The sequence below is a fragment of the Accipiter gentilis genome, chromosome Z (assembly GCF_929443795.1).
Source record: "Accipiter gentilis chromosome Z, bAccGen1.1, whole genome shotgun sequence".
NCBI lineage: Eukaryota > Metazoa > Chordata > Aves > Accipitriformes > Accipitridae > Astur > Astur gentilis.
The window spans coordinates 25,029,572-25,047,055 of record NC_064919.1 but is presented as its reverse complement, the minus strand read 5'-3'; the positions used below and the strand labels follow the sequence as shown (position 1 = coordinate 25,047,055).

Genomic DNA, 17,484 nt, shown 5'->3' with positions numbered 1-17,484 from the left:
TAGCTAATTATTCTGGTTGATAGTTTAGCTTCTTGTTTTGTTTTAAAACTTTTTAGTCTTCTTTGGGACCTCAACAGAAGGTGTTAATGAGAAGGTCTAAGAAGATCCACCACAAAGCTCTGGCCACCTGAAACGTAGCATGGTCCCCAGTGCATTAGTTTTTATGTTCCTGGAGAACACTTTAGCAAATAATTTCAGGAAACCATTTCTGGTGAAAATTTGTACTTACGTCAGTTGGGACTAAAATGAGTGGTAACATAACTTCAGAAATCGTGTGTGAGGTGGCACTAGGATAACTTTGTCACATTAAAAAGTGGTAGGTTTTGTGTGATGGGATTTTTGTTTTGGTGGGTTTGAGTGGTTTTTTGAGGAAACCAGAGTAGTTAGATTGTTATGTAAAGGTCCAGTGAATTTGAATAATTTAAGTTGCCAATATGATCCCATAGTTTCCTTACAATTTATGAAGCAGTTGCAAAGCATCATGGTCATCCTGTGATGTCAATAATATGCTGCTATAAGGCTTTACCTCATTACCATTTTTTACTGTATCCTTTGGTTCTGGTATTTGGTTTTTTCGCATCATCCTAGTTCTGCCTGTGTATGCCTGGCTTACAGCTTTTTGGAGAAGAATCCTGTTTACCTGAATACAGATGCTAGTGAAAGAAACTTCTTATTTCCTTGCTACTAGCAGCAGTTAAACATAAATTTTCCCTCTTCAATTAGCCTGTGTGTCACCAGCTGACGAGAGCCTTCTAGCATGCTCTTTATTTGCTCATTGCCATGCAAGTAGTGTACCTTATAAAGTGGTGCCTGTGTTGAATCTGCCCTTGTTCTGGTATTGTTTCCATGCATCTTCCAGCCAACTCTAATGAATCAACGTCATTTTGTCTGTCTGATTTTTCAGCATTCTGGCTGATGTGGCCAAAGTTAAGGGGTTTTTTTTTGTACTTTGTACTCCTGGCCCTTCGGAGTTATTTGTATGGTACTGTACGCTCTGCTGACTTAACAGAGCTTGTTTTTCTTCTCTAAACTTCCATTTTTTTAAAGCTTGTTTTGATACATGCTCTGTCTAGCACACAGTAGAGGCTTTGTCTTGATTTCTTTGATACTTCACTGAATTTTGTTGTGACCCAGCTTTAGGGGAGCTTTAAGCAGGAGCATAAATTACAGCAGGCAATAAAAGGAAATGTAGAAGGAACTAGAAGTGTTTTGAAGGACAGCTCAAGGTGCAGTAGCAAATGAGTTTGTGTAATAAGTTTCCTGCTTTTGAGAAGGAAGCTATGGGAGGAACTGATGAATCAAAAGCATAAATAAGAAATTTCTGTGCGATTCTTGTCTGTATCAGTTTTCAATGCTGGGGACATTGCAATGAATCTGACCCCCAGATCTGTTCGTCGCTTGTAACGCTAACAAACCTTGTGATTGAAATAAACTACAATAAAGTAGTAATTCACACAATAGTTTATTTTTACTTTTTTTCCTCTTTAGATGAAAAAAATACTGCCAAAAAAAGACTTAAAATGCATTTTGTTTTATTTGGGTTTGCATATTCAAACATTATGGAAATGCCAGCTTTCAGATAGACAATGCCACCTTGATTTTGTCAGCTGGTGTCCTGGTTTTGGCTGGGATAGAGTTAATTTTCTTTCTAGTACCTGCTATAGTGTTATGTTTTGGATTTAGTATGAGAAGAATGTTGGTAACACACTGATAGTTGTTTCTAAGTGGTGTTTATACTAAGTTAAGTATTTTTCAGCTTCTCACGCCCAGCCAGCAAGAAGGCTGGAGAGGCACAAGAAGTTGCAAGGAGATACTGCCAGGACAGCTGACCCAAACTGGCCAAAGGGGTATTCCATACTGTGTGGTGTCGAGCCCGGTATATAAAGTGGAGGGAGTTGGCCAGGGCAGGGGCAGATCACTGCTGGGGAACTAAGTGAGCATCAGTTGGCGAGTGGCGAGCAATTGCATTGTGCATCACTTGTTTTGTATATTTAATTTCTTTTATTATTATTGTTGTTGTTATTATCATTACTATTTTCTTCCTTTCTGTAATGTTAAACTTTTCTTATCTTAACCCATGGGTTTTACCTTTTTTTTTTTTTTTTTTTTTTTTCTTCTTTCCCGATTCCCTCCCCCATTCCACTGCGTAGGGTTGAAGTGAGTGAGTGGCTGCATGGTTCTTATCTGCTGGATGGGTTAAACCATGACAACTGGTTTATACACCCTATGACACAATTTTATCTATTCTACAAAAAAAGCTTCCAAAGTTAGCATACTCAATGCTCACAGTAAGGATGAAGATATACCCTTGTATAAAATAGTGTTATTTTCTGATTTACCTCTGCAGACAAAGTCTTTAAATGCGGATTTTTGTGTATATAATTATCTGCAGAGAGTCAGGTATTTCGCTTGAAAGTTACTTCTTGACAGAAAGGCAGTTTTCAGGAAAAAACCAGAACTCTTTTTTTCCAGAAAGTATGTTTTATTGATTTTTTATTTTCTTTTACAGTATTAAACCTAAGCTAAAACTCCATCTTATTCTGGCAGCTGGATTTCTTAGCCAAACCATGTCTCCTTGAATGAGCTGTGGTCTCACTATGAACAGGTCGAATACATTGTGGAAGTTGCATGAATGCAGTCACCGTCAGAAACACTGTCTGCAGGCAGCTGAGCTAGTAGGAGAGAATTAAGTGACAATTGTGAGATACAGATCCTGTTTTAGCTTTATATTCATCCCACTCTGTACAATATGTGTGATTAAAATGGACAGAACGTGGTGACACCTAGTTTTGTTCTTTGAGTAGCCATACTAGCTTTCTACTTTTTTCCTCAAGTCTTCATATTTGCTTTGCTGAACTGCCTATATGAACAGTTTTACTGTAAATGAATAATAGCTAGCTAGTCTTGTTTGAGAGCGAGATGAGCTAGCTGTGTATAGTCTTAGAAAGGCTGTTCAACTGGAGAATAAACTCTTAGGGGCAAGTTGGCAGAGTACTAGCTACTATCTTTTTGCTGCCCAGTAGTCTTCCACTGACACTGACAATGCCTATTTTGAGGCTAAATTTCTGAAGACTGTAGTTGCTACTCATGAAAATATTATTTTTCAGTGTTTTTCAACAAATGCATTGCCTGGTGAACAAGTAGGGAGAAAATGCATTGATACAGCAGTAGAATTCCTTGCCTGTATAAATATTTGTGGAATAGGTGCTAAATTCTGAGCTTCTGTAACTTGTGCTGTGTGAATTCATCCAGTACATTCTTTCCAGTATATGCTTCATTTCCATTTAATTTCAATACATCTTTTCCCAATGTGTAAGAGCTTGAAATTCTGAAGTCTTTCAAGGGAAGATGGTTAGCATAGGAAACATGATACGCTTTTCTTTTTCTTTTTTTTTTTCCCTAGTGTAAGCTTTCATCTTCCTTCTCAAATTAAATCCCTTACTCTCAGGTGTTTGCAGAATGTTTTTGTGGTGCCCCACACACCTATGTCTTTCAGGCGGGAAGAGGTGATGTCAGTCTTAAGGCACATTAAAGGAGACTGTCACATCAGGATTGTGACATGGGGAGGAAGAATACTGGTAGTATAGTAGATCTGCAAGGGACAGTGCAATAGATAGATCCTCTAAAAATAAAAGTAATTTTGAGCATATTAATGTATGTTGGTCATTTGATAAATTCTAATGTGCGAGTGGGAGAAACTCTCATAAGCTGAACTGAGTTTTACAGATTGAGTCAAATGATGAATTCTCTTCAGTGACTGCACAACTAATATAGTCAGACATTTGCAAATAACTCTTTTTATGGTCATGTGAACTAAAAATGTGGTTATAAAAGTCATTTAGCATTTTACAAAACAGGCAATTAAAATAGCAGTGAATTTATTTAAGCAGTAAAGAAACAGCAGTTGTCATTATGTTGTGTTTGGTTTGTGTCTTTTTAAGTTTGTTGTTACGACTTCATAGTAAATAATATTTTTAGCATGATCTTAGCAATTCTAAAGATTGTTCCAGAATCCAAACTGGTTGGACAATTGAATACAAGATTTTTATTTATTTATTTATTTTTTAAAGAATTTAGGTGAAATTCAGCTGATGATTTATATAGTTACTGCTGTTATGTCAGACAGCATTGGTTTTGAGCATAAAATCAGATAACGTTAGTTGATCTGGCAGTGGGCTTGCACTAAAATCTTGGTACTGACTTCAGTATGTGGTTACAGCAAGTGACAGCTCTTGAGCATGGTAGCACCAAGCGAATTATTTTTCTTTTAGAAAATGACATTGTTTGAAATTAAAATGAACATGGTCATGTCACATAACAAATACTTTCTGCAAGGTTAAAAGTTGAGTTGCTCCAGTATTTCACCTCAGTCAGCAGTGCTGTCATCGTTATTGTCACTGGGACCTGGTTATAGGGTTGAGCAACGAAAACAATTGCTCAGCGGTTCAGGATCCCACCAAGCTTAATGGCGTAGTGGTGTAATTCACCAAAGTATATAGGAGTAAAGGGCCTCTTCCATAGCTCTCACTCAGCCCCTGTGAGTGTTATACTGTGTGTGATACAGTATTAAGGCACTTTCAAGTTCATGCAGTTACAAAGGGTCATGTAAGACCTTGAACTTAAGTTTATGCTGTCTGTAAATGCATAGAAAATAGTATTCTGCTGTCCATCTGTCCCCTACTGTTTTGACAGCTGCTTTTAGTATATGTTACCTTTTTTCTGCCCTTTTAAGCAAATAATAATTGAAACAATGTGCAACACTGGGTTGAACTTGAAAAACTGCTACCAGTTTAGAGTGCAGTTGGGTTAAAACATGAGTACAAATGCTGTCAGAAATATTCTCATTTAAAAATACTGCTGATTTTTTAAAAAATAATAGTTCTCAGTCATTCAATATGCATATTCCCATCCTATATGGTGCTAAGATAGATGTTCAATTATTGTCTGAAATTGAATCACTTTCTGTATTTGTACAGTTAAAGCTGTTTTTATACTCAAATGTTGTAAATGTAGTGGTAACCAAGATAAGCATAACATAAAAAACCTGAACTGAAGGATAACTCAATTTGGGTTTTGTTTACAAATGTTGAAAGAAACACACAGTGAAGTCTATGTGTGTGTATATATATGTAGGTGACAGGAATGTCTCTTCACACAGGCCCAAGAATAGTTCTTAGCTAAAAAGGAGGAATGGTTATGAAGAGTGTCTTACTAAAAATTGATTGATAGAATAGCTTTTGTTGGAAATCTTTTTAAATGTAGACTCATGCTTACCTTTAAAAGATCCAGTAAATTTCAAAACATCTTGTTGCCTTACTATTCCAGCTGATACTGGCCTGTGAATATATCTGGCGTAGTGCTGCCAGCAATTTCATGTATTTAATTTTCATGTTAGTTTTAATACATTTTGGCGTTTGCTGAATACACAAAACTTTTAGAAAAAGTGAATACAAATAATAAAGCTTCTTCTATTTAAAAAGGGGGGGGGGGGGGCGAGGCGGGAAGTGTTTACAGAAGACAAAAATGTATTTGATTTGTCTCAGTTGTCATCAGTGCTCCTTTTCTGCCAAAGGAAAGGTATGTGTCTAAACTAGTATGTCTTTTTACAGATACCGTCTTTTGAAATATTTCTAAATGTGAATATTAATATATATACTTACAATTCTCAAACACTGAATATACTTTAAAATCTTAATTCATTGGGATTTGAAATCTGGAATTTGTTAGCGTTGTTCCTCTGTGATTCTTTTCTTTATTAGCAGCTTGAGTAAATTCACAGCCTTTAAGCAGTTTTATTTACAACCCTTACCACTTAGATGAATGCATGTATTGTTAGTTAAGGTGCTTTTCTTCTCAGTAGTTTTCCAATTACTCACTGACAGGTCTGATCTTTTTTATTTAATTATCCATAAAATAGTTGTAAGGTCAGGACTATATTCACAGAGTCCAAAAAAAACCCCCCAAAACCAAAACTTTGTTTCTGTACTTCACAGTCCAGAGACTGTGAAGACAGAAACCTTTTTGAATGATGATGAGTCATAGGGCCAGCTCCATTTCCAAAAGCATTCTTTTGTACTTCTGCAGTAGGACGATAAACTAGGTTATATTTAAGTGACCATTAAAATAATTTGACTTTACATTCTTTAAAAGAACAGGAAAAAACTTTGCAGCCTTCCTTATAGATACACTTAGGTTTGCATATTTTTTTCAGTAAGTCACTACTAAGTCAGTAAGGAATTTGCTTAGAATTATGCTATAAACTGCTACTAATACGTTTATTCAAACTTGCATAACTAGAGGGAATATTAATCTAACTTTAGTTAAATTGATTCAGGTTTATTTGTGAAGAAGATTTTACACTATTTAGCAGACATATCAAATGTAATATAAAATTATTATGGAAAAGTACTATTTCGAAGCATTGTATTAATCTTGGGGGGGGAAAATGGGAGAACTGCATGTAAACAGCATTAGTGTTGAGTCCTGGAGTTATAGTAAGTGAATAAATAAAAATTTGCGTTATTACAGTAATAGATAACTTGTCGTATTTCCTCCAAATGGGCTATTGCAGAAACCTTCTCTGTTCCTTTATTCAAGTAAAACTGTAAATTCCCCAATTTGTCATTTTAGCACGCTGCCTCATTTTCCACCACTACCTGGCCCAGGGGCTGCATCTCCCTCTCTAACCTTTGTGTGCTTTGTCAGCCTAGATTTCAAAGCGTGCAGTGATTGAGTTTGAAACTGATGTCATAGCCTCATAATGGCATTGTTACTTTACAATGTTACTATTAAAAAGAAATGTAGAAAAATATAGAAAAGAAAGCTTTGCCTACTAATGTGAAAAAAATGCATATGCTGTTGAAAAAGAGGGTATAATTCAAAAACTAAAAGTTACAAACTAAATGAATGAGTTGTGGCAGAGAAAATTGAGAGATGCAATCCAGTATGCTAATGTTTAACTGTTGCCAATATTCAGAAAGAGCAGTCCCTAGCTGCCTGGACACCTCAGTCATGTAATTTGGCAGCACAGGAAAAGATGATAGTATTTCCGCTTAGCTGTTCATATTGGCTCTTGAAGAAGAAAGACTCATTCTGTAGGAAAGTATCCTGAACATATGATTGCTGAAATCCCAGAACTGCCACGCAGAGAGGTGGGAAAGAGGCTCTGAAGAAGAGAGTGGGAAGAGGAGCTAGACGTTTCTGTTGTTTTTTTCCCTTGCACCAAGGTGCTGTTCTCAGAGGAAAGGGATTCATTAGTTATTTCTAAATTTATCTGAGTTGACAGGTCTTTCAGAAGCCTGCAAAACTCCCAAGACCACTCCACGTACCCACATTGCCCTTTTAGGCTTTTCAGCTAAGACTGCTGTCTGCAAATGTTACCTACTGTTACGTCAGATAATGTAGGAGTCCTTCTTTGAAAAACACCAGATTACTTGTTTGTCTGACTTTGCTGACAAGGCAGATGTTACGTATAGAGATGGCTGGGCTATGCGGCTAATGAGGATGCCCTTGAATGTACTTAAAAGCACAAGCACAGTGGAGACATCTTTCTGAGAGTAGTGATTTTTATCACATCAGACTTGATCTAAAGGCTATGCCATCATTAACAGGTAGTGCAGTAAGAGTAGGGCTGTAGATGAATTATGTTGAGGACCCAGCACGCATACTATGTATGTTTCAGAGGATTTTGGTTTTGGACTAGCTCCAGCTAGTCCCATAGGAGTGAATGCCCATTAGCAGACTTGAGTGTAACTGCTGTCTTGGTTTGATCGGAAAGGAGTTTGATTCATGCTTAGAGATCACCCTGAGATGTGAAACGAAGTACAGCTGGTGGGGCAGACAGGAGTCTGGCATCAGAGTGATCCAAACTAAAATGCAAATGCGGACACACATTGACTCCATCAGTCGGGCAACATCTAAACTGGGGAATTTGGCCTGAACTCCACCTGCAGAATGATTTCCACAAAACAGTGTAAACATAATTAGCATGTCTGTACTCTTCCTAGAGTACCAGCATCTAATTACACGGTGGGTGGCTGCAGTGACTGTGCTGCTACCGTTTACTCTGAGTCTAGTGCTTGGAGATTATTTCCCCAGAACCCTGTGCAGTTCTTTACTCAAAATCCTTTTACTTTTTTTTTTTTTTCTTTGGTACAAGAAACAATACTTTGAATATAGAAAAGCTCAGTAGTGTGTCTGTTTAAAGAATACCTTGACTTCTTGTAGGTGCCGTTTTGTTTCCTTTGAAAAGAGCAAAATGCATTTAAAAGATACCTTCTATATAAGAGCCATTGAAACATTAATGTTGATAATAAGGTATGCTAGGCTCTTAAAAGAGCAAAACAGTGATGTGGAGATCTTTTAAATTGTCTAAAAGTCATTAGTTTTCAGGTCTAAACAGAAGTGCAATTCTGGGTGTAGAGGTATGTATGAAAAGTATGGAGTACCTTTTGTTATTGAAAATTGTTTTCATTTCCTGACTATTGCTGCTTCTAAAAATATTTTCTATGGCACAGCATGAAAAATGATATTTTAATTCCAGTAAGAGCTTTTTGCCTAGTGGCGAGTCTTTTCAATTTATATTTGCTATTGATGTGTCTGCCATTATGATCTAGAAAAGGTATTCACTAACTTGCATTTAATTTTCTACCTGAATTTAGGCCACTGAGCTTTAGGGACCTGGGGGCTTAGAAGGCCCTTTTAGTGTAGTTGTCATTGTTTACTGTGAATCTTTTTGTGCATTAGAAGTATGCTCCTTCAGCCATACCATTTTATCATACATAGTTTCAGCAGCACATGACAATATTCTTGGCTTTGAAGCTTCAGGTGCATGAAGGAGTCCTAAATCTCTGTCTTGTAGGTGTGGTGGTGCTAGCAGTAGTAGTAGTAATAAGCCAAATAACATGACACCATAAAGGAATCGTAAGTCTTTTCCTCATAGGTGTGGTGGTGTGTCATGGTTTAACCCCAGCCAGCAACTAAGCCCCACGCAGCCACTCACTCACCTCCCTCCCAGTGGGATGGGGGAGAGAATCAGAAGGGTAAAAGTGAGGAAACTCGTGGGCTGACATAAAGACAGTTTAACAGGTAAAGCAAAAGCCACACACACAAGCAAAGCAAAACAAGGAATTCATTCACCACCTCCCACCGGCAGGCAGGTGTTCAGCCACCTCCAGGAAAGCAGGGCTCCATCACGCGTGACGGTTACTTGGGAAGACAAACGCCATCATTCCGAATGTCCGTCCCCCCCTTCCTCCTTCTTCTCCCAGCTCTATTTGCTGAGCATGACACCATATGGAGTGGAATATCCCTGTGGTCAGCTGGGGTCAGCTGTCCCGGCCGTGTCCCCCCCAAATTCTTGTGCCCCCCAGCCTGCTGGCTGGTGGGGTGGGGTGAGAAGCAGAAAAGGCCTGGACTCTGTGTGAGCACTGCTCAGCAGTCACGACAACAGCCCTGTGCTATCAACGCTGTTCTCGGCACAAACCCAGAACAGAGCCCCATACCAGCTACTATGAAGAGAATTAACTCTATCCCAGCCCAAGCCAGCACAGTGGTAGCATTGATGGTAGTAGCTGTCGTAGTAGTAAGAATAATATGACTTTGCCGGTTTACAGTGGTGCTAAGGCCTCACAGAAAATAAGTCTTGGGGATTAGTTCTGCTCCAATATCTCTGAGGTTTAAAAAGTGTCGTATTCAAGATACTTCTGTAACTTTCAGAGGTGTCCAAATTATTTTTTTTCAAGACTAACTTCAGGTACACAGATGGAGAAATTTTAGCTAATTTCTCTGTGCTTTCAATTCTCCATCTGTAAATTCGAGATAACCAGTATTCACTTTGAGAAGAACTTTTAAATAAGCCGATGCATTGGACTATCAGAGAGGATGAGTTATTCAGGATATACTTTATATCGTGACAGTGCTTGGGGAAATACTATAGAATGTATTTGATGGCAATTAAAATTATGACACTTGATCACTGCTCACATGAAATATAGTTTACATCAGTGTCTCAGTAGCTGTTCCATAAATGTGCACTTGAGGCAGGATAAGATGTATTTACCTTGTGGTTTATTATTGTGAGGATTTCTTAATTAAGGTTACTTTCTCACAGGAGGTGCTGAAACAGCTACAAGGAAGTATTGAAGATGAGGCAATGGCGTCCTCTGGACAAATTGACTTACTGGAACGACTTAAAGGTAAATCTAGAATTATGTTTTAAGTGAGTTCATTTGTTTCTCAGTTGTTTTTTCTTCAGGATAAAATTTTCAGCTCAGCTGCGTCTGCTTTCCAGTGCTGACTGATGATTAGGCATAGTCTCAGTGCCTGTTATTGTTGCTAAGCATATTAAGACACATTCTCAAAAAAGTATGTTCCAATGCTGCTTTTATGCTTTTGCTACTGTTACCCTAAGGCTTCATACAAATTGCTTTTGATATAACTCACATTTAATTCAGTTCTTCAGAAAATATACATTTGTTTAGGCTAATGATGGATTAGTTCTACCAATTTCCTAAACTTGTTTGCATGCCCTGCCCTCTCCATGTCATATTACTGGAATTATGTCTGTTGTGCTGCAAATTGATGCCCCCTTTCCTAGAGCATGTGCTGTAATGTGCATCATCCCATTATATGGGATGTGCAAAGCAAGCCCAGACCTCTGACTCCCTGTGTACATCCATTAACCCTACCACTGAACCAGAAATTTCATAGGGGATGTCTACATTTAAAGGCTCTGTGGTGAACAAAGTTGTCATCATTTACATGACAGTGAAGCATCTGCAGGATATCTGAGAAAGAAGCTCTTAGGAAGTGGGCCACAAGAGCAATTAATATGACATTTACGCAAAACTCTGCCCATTTCTTAAGTCCTCTGGGAAAGAGGCAGGCAGGCTCATGTGGGGGATATTGTTCTGTCAGGATTGCAGTTTGACCATCTGCTCAGATGGCTAGTATTCTCCAAATGTATCATTAAGATTGGTTTTGTTCACATTACGTTATTCTGTGTATTTCCATGGAAAATGTTGCCATCAAAAAATCATGGATTTGTTTAGGAAATAAGAAATTAAGATAGAAATGATCTTTTAAATTTGTGCTGCTGAACTTCAACTCTGAAAATGTTTGCTCTTTATTATCCAGAACTGAACTTGGAAAGTACCAACTTCCCTGGAGTGAAGTTAAGGCCAAAGGTGTCTGTGCGTTCTTATGGGAGCCGGGAAGGGTCTGTGTCAAGCCGTTCAGGAGAGTGCAGTCCTGTTCCCATGGGATCATTTCCAAGAAGAGGATTTATGAATGGAAGCAGAGAAAGCACTGGTTATTTAGAAGAGCTAGAAAAAGAGAGGTAAATTTCTTTGTTTATTAATCTAGTATGGATTGACTTCTAATTTTAACATGAAATTTTACTGACACACCTAGTATTTAGCTATCATGCATATGGTTTTGATCACTGGTATATTTGTCTTGACGGGTAAGGAAACTAGGAGTTTATATTTAGGTGCACACAAAAAAATACAAAAATAATCTTAGAGCACATCAAAAGTCTCTGCTGCTTTTTCATATATGCATTTCATTGTCACTCTTTGTTTGCTGAAGGTTCTTTTGATCAGCAGATTATCAGCATCTGAAATATATTTAGAGAGAGGGGGCGGAGCATCCCAAACACCTCCATATCTCCTCACCAGTGTTGATAAGTGCTGAAACTGTAACAATGTGATGGTGCAATCTCTCCTTTTTTTCTCAAGTGGTTATAAGTACCATAGCTGGTTGATCAGTTATTTAATATTAGCAGACATTTACCTAGTGATTCTGCTCTCTCAGCAAACCTGTCAGCTAAACAAAGATATTTACTCTTATCTTCAAGATGCTGCTCCCATCTGATGGTTTATGTTGACAAAATCATGGAATTTCTTTCCTTGGAAGGTAGTGCATCCATTTAATAGGAAGAACATACTTTCAGGACATAATACAGATTTGTAGTACTTTATGAATCGCTTATAAAGAAAATGGAAAGAGCATGCAGCTGTTTCCGCTGAAGACATCTTTCTATTTTAACATGAACCTGACTGAAATCCCAGATGCTTTCAGAAGCCTGTCCATAAGACAGGGTTTCCTAAAGGTTTGGTCATTGACTGCTACTTAATGGATGGGATGTCAAGCTGGGGGCTGCAAAAGGGCTGCAAACCCAAATAAACAGCAACACAATATTTTTATGCCTAGTAGTCATTAGCAAGCAAAAAGATCCACTTCGGAGTCTTAATACAAAAGTTTGGTGGGTGGGTAATAAGTGGTTTGTGGGCAGCCCTTCAGAAACCCTTCCTCTAAAGGGCCTTTCCTGGTATTCAGTGAAATTTTTGCAGTCAAGAGCTGAGAGGAGTACACTTTTCTTCCAAGGTACTATTTCTAGCTCCCTTTCTTTTGGTCCTATCAGTAGAATGAAAGTAACTTCCCACGGGTCCATACTGAGCCTCTTTGAGCAGCCACTCTATTCTACTCAGGATGACTAATCATATTTGTTCTGTTGCATAAAATCTAGATTCCTGAGGGGCTGCATAGGAATATTTAGGAATTTGGGAATCTCTTCCCACTTGCTCATCCCAGTTTTCAAGAATCTAATGTGTTTGTCATTTTCCATCTTGAAAAAACAGTGTACTTGTTTGAATTCTTCCAGGGCTGTTTTTTACCACATGTGATGCTAAAATCTTTAAGTGTAGTTAGGACTTTCAGTTACGATTCAAGCGAACTCTGGGTACCTTCAAACAAAGAGTATTAATTTATAGCAGCTGGAGTTCTTCAGGGTCGTTAGCGCATCTGATTTATGATCTGTGATCCTTTCCCACTCTTACGGATTCTAAGGTGATAGTTCTTTGGACTTTTTTCTTGGCAATAAAAACAGTTTAGGCAGTGAACTGGTCTTTGTTGCAAATAATGCTGAAAAAAAGGGATAAGGATATTTTAATTTCAGATGAGCTTAGGCAGTGTTACTGTCACAGCTGATGGGGTAAGATTTATGCTGTGGAGAAGATCTGTAGAGGCATGGCCAGATCACATCTGGCTTCATTAATAGTGAAATGATGGATAATGCAAACTGCCCTATTCTTTATGCTGTTTCAGGGGACACGTAGGAATGCATGGGGCATTGATGCAGACCCTGGGTAGCCAAATGAATCAGAACTTGGGGTGGGGGGTGTAGGACCATGCGTGTGAAATCACTACAATTTCTGAAAGAAGATTAACCACTTGTTTTCCTATGCTTTGTGTCTGAACTTGTTTGGCATAACTTACTAAGTATAAACGTGTTATTTGCTAGTGGAATTTTATTTGGCACTTAAACAGATTTTCAAAGAACTCATGGAACTTGACAAGCCTCAAAATATTAAAATTATTTAGAAGAAACTAACATTTTTTGGAAACCTGCACCAGGGTAACATTGCCAGTCAGTATCTTAACACACTGGCACAATATATGCTGCTCATGGGCTACAGTGTTCGGGCAAGGACCAAATCATGTACTAACTGTGTGTGAACTTGGCAAATTCCCAAGATGTTTATTAATAAACTAATTCACTAGATGTTTATTAAAGTAAACAAGTAAGAAAAAAATTGCTAATATTTGTTTTTTATTGAAAAAATTATTTAGCTTGGCTAAAAGTGATCTTCTGAGGGGAAGATTAATTGATTCACTTGCCAGAATTAAGTTGAAATTATCTGCCTGTTTCTCATTTGCTTGGCTCTCCTCTAATTTCAAAGTCAAAAAAAGGAAAAGAGAAAAAAGTGCGGGGATGTATGTTTTTTGGTTGCCAATTTAGAATATGCTGTTCATTAAAAAAACCCTTACCAAGGTTTATTTGGTAAGACACTGTATTAACAACAAAACATTTCAGAGTACGCTGCAGGTTACTTTTTCTGTTGCTTTGCCTTTTGCAATTTAGGAGATTTAATAATCTCAACTTTGTAAATTCTGTAATTTACCACTAAAGATGATAATGTTGTGGTGAATATTTTACAAAAATGTATGCCTTGTTATTCCTTCTGGTTTATACCACCCTTTTATTTTCTTAAACTTGATTTTGAGCATTTTCTCTGTCTCATGACTGCTTTCTCCCTCTACTCTTCTCTCCCTTTGTCTGACTGTTACGGCTTACCTAAGTCTTTACAGCATCTATCAGGAGTGTGTCATTTTTGAGATTTTATTACCTGCCAATTTAAGTGAAAGTATTAATTATAATTGTAATTTACATAATGCAAGTAGAGTAGCATATAGGTTGTTTCCCTTCTCCCTTTTAACTGGGAATAACATTGACATAGTTATGCAGAAAAGATTTCCAAAAGAAGAAACCCGTTTTCTGCATTCATTTAGCTTCATATATTGTTGGGAGCTTCAAAAATACCACATTAGAGAAGTGTTTCAAAATACCCACCCTTCAGAAAAGCAGTTCAAGTTGGAAACTTCTTTTTGTTAACTCATAAAAGTAGTGTGAAGTTCCAAAAGCTTGCTTCATTTGCCTTGCTGCACTCTCACTGAACTTGACAGTGTATGACAGAGAACAGAATTTTCTCTGGTACTGTGAAAGTGTTGTTGTAAACAATTCTGGCATATAAAAAGGTGGATTAACTGCACTGTGTTTTTCTATGGTTTTTTTTTCCATGATTAGTAACAGCTCTTCTACCTTAAATGCTCTCCTAACCTCAGGAGGTTCCAGAAGGCTGAGAAGGAGCTGTACTTCTGGTTGGTGTAGTATCTGACAGTAATGTTAAGTGTGGGGAGCAGCTTATCACAGGCATATCTACAGAGACTTGCTTATTTCAAGGAAATTGAAGTGCAACCTGCTATAGTTGTACCAACCCTTCAGGCTTTGTGCTGAGCGACCTTAAAGACATTGTTAAAACCTCAATTCTGTGGAGCAGTGATACCAAACTAGTAATCCCAAATAAAGCATTACTCAAAAGCTAAAATGACACTGTTAAGTTAAAGGAGTTGCCCTCAGGTCATGCATTATGTTGTTTATGCAGCATTTATGGTTCCTAAGTTCTTTTCTTGCTTCTAGCATCCATTGTGCATGTCAAAACAGATTGAATGACACAGTGTCTCACAAACTGAATACTTTACATTTTACAAGAGAAACTTAATCACATGTTCACTTAGCTGAAAGTAATGCCTCCCATTTCTACTACCACTTCTTTGACATCCAGAGGCAGAACTAGTCAGTCCTTTAACATTTTCAAATCCTCATATGGTAAAAATACTTTTTATAAGGATTGCATTAATTTTGCTTTTGCAAATTTGATTTCACAAACTGGACACAACTGGTGCAAGGGCACACAAGGTGCTAAGAAGGGAAGCCATGCAGAATGCCTGCATGCGCAGAGATCAGGCACCCGGGGTATGTGTTAAGAAGATGGGCAGGTGGGAGGCTGAAAAAAATTACTTTCCGCACAGGCTTTCCCTGAGCACCATCCATTAGCTTTTCCTTCAGTCTGTCTAAAGGATTTAAGGAATTCCTGCCAGCCCCATCCTTGTGGCTGAAGAATTACTGTTTTCCTGTAATCCTGCTACAGTTACCTGCAGTGGTATGGTAATTGGTGTTTATTGCTTCTTTTCACTGATTTTGACTGTAAACCTGTCTGATGTAAAACCTGCCCAGTAAAAGACTTAATGGGTAGTCTTGACATCTTAAAACAGTTCTGTTTCAACGTAACTGTTGAATCAAATCTGGAAATTTATGTCATTGTTCATGTTTAAAAACATTCAGCACACTTAGATGTGTGTAGTTTTTCAGTCTTTTGCAGCTGAAGTGAGGGATCCTGTAAAGTTTAATTTTCCATTTGAACACTAGTCAAGTCACTTGCATTGGGTATGGAGTATAAACGTTAAGTCATTAAAACTAGTTTGAAACATTTTAAAAGCAGGAACTAAGTCAAACAGATCCTTCAAAATACATATTTTTAAATTCTTTCTTCTAGATAAAGTTCTGTCCTGTGGAAGTTAGATTATCTCCTATCTCAAACCATGGGTGGGATGCATTATCAAAGTAATCAGGGGAAATTTGTATTTTTGTTGTATGCTGTGGTTTTGTTCCTTAATGACTTACAGTAGTTATCCATAATGTGTTTGTGTGCTTTGTAAAGGTTCATGTGGCTATTGCTCAGAAAGATCACAACCTGAGTTCAGAGAGGAATGCAGAAGTTAAGGCATGGGAAATAATACTGGGCAAACTTATATGCAGCTTTCTGTCTTCTGGCTAAGTGTTGACGTTAGCATTTCCATTAATGTTAATGAGCAATATTAAAATGTCAGAAGGAAGAAGAGTGCTCACAGAAAGCATTTATAAGAAACTAATAAAACTTGTATTTGGGGGGGGGGGGAGAAAAGGGAAAAAAAACCCCAACAAAAAAACAAGAGTGGATTTTCTGTATACTCCTACTTGGTCAGATTTTGCCTGAAAATTTTAATACATATTTTGAAAAGTGCTGTAACAATGAACGCTATATAACGATAAAATTTACAACTATATAAAGGTAGTTCATGAAGGATTGATAAAATAGTACGTAAAACTTCTAACAGATTATTTTCTTGGTAGTCTGCGTATAGTAATCTTACCTTTCTCATCTTCTACTCAGGTATGCAGCATGCTTATGATACCCATTTAAAACGTTTTAAGCAGCTGCAAATGTATCCTGTCTATAACATTTGATGGAAAATACTCTTTTAAAGTATTTTTAATACTCATAAAAATAGCTTGATTTTTGTGTGCTTTACCCATAGTTTGGTATGGGTGACAAAGTTAGTAAGGAGACACTGTGTTGCGGTTTAACCCCAGCCAGAAACTAAGCCCCACACAGCCACTTGCTCACTTCCCCCCTCCACCCAGTGGGATGGGGGAGAGAATCAGAAGGGTAAAAGTGAGGAAACTCGTGGGCTGACATAAAGACAGTTTAACAGGTAAAGCAAAAGCCACACACACAAGCAAAGCACGACAAGGAATTCATTCACCACTTCCCACTGGCAGGCAGGTGTTCAGCCACCTCCAGGAAAGCAGTGCTCCATCACTTGTAATGGTCACTTGGGAAGACAAACGCCATCATTCCGAATGTCCGTCCCCCCCTTCCTCCTTCTTCTCCCAGCTCTATTTGCTGAGCATGACACCATATGGAGTGGAATATCCCTGTGGTCAGCTGGGGTCAGCTGTCCCGGCCGTGTCCCCCCCAAATTCTTGTGCCCCCCAGCCTGCTGGCTGGTGGGGTGGGGTGAGAAGCAGAAAAGGCCTGGACTCTGTGTGAGCACTGCTCAGCAGTCACGACAACAGCCCTGTGCTATCAACACTGTTCTCGGCACAAACCCAAAACAGAGCCCCATAGCCGCTACTATGAAGAAAATTAACTCTATCCCAGCCCAAACCAGGACACACTGCGAAGGCAGATGAGATAATTTAATTTAGTAATGTAATTCAGGGATGTATACGCTCCTTTAACATCCAGGCCTTTTCTTACA

The 17,484-nt window shown here is 38.2% G+C and overlaps 1 protein-coding gene across 5 annotated transcripts in view; it reads left to right on the top strand.

The window, feature by feature from the left end:
* Positions 1-17,484, top strand: part of APC (APC regulator of WNT signaling pathway) — a 317,483-nt gene that overhangs the window by 53,287 nt on the left and 246,712 nt on the right. For all 5 annotated transcript variants that reach the window (XR_007505045.1, XM_049794815.1, XM_049794814.1 and 2 more), the window contains exons 3-4: positions 10,112-10,196; positions 11,137-11,338. Coding sequence is in view for 4 of the 5 variants with exons in the window: in XM_049794815.1 (XP_049650772.1) it covers positions 10,112-10,196; positions 11,137-11,338 (287 nt within the window). In the remaining variant the exon portion in view is untranslated. The remainder of the gene's footprint in view (positions 1-10,111; positions 10,197-11,136; positions 11,339-17,484) is intronic.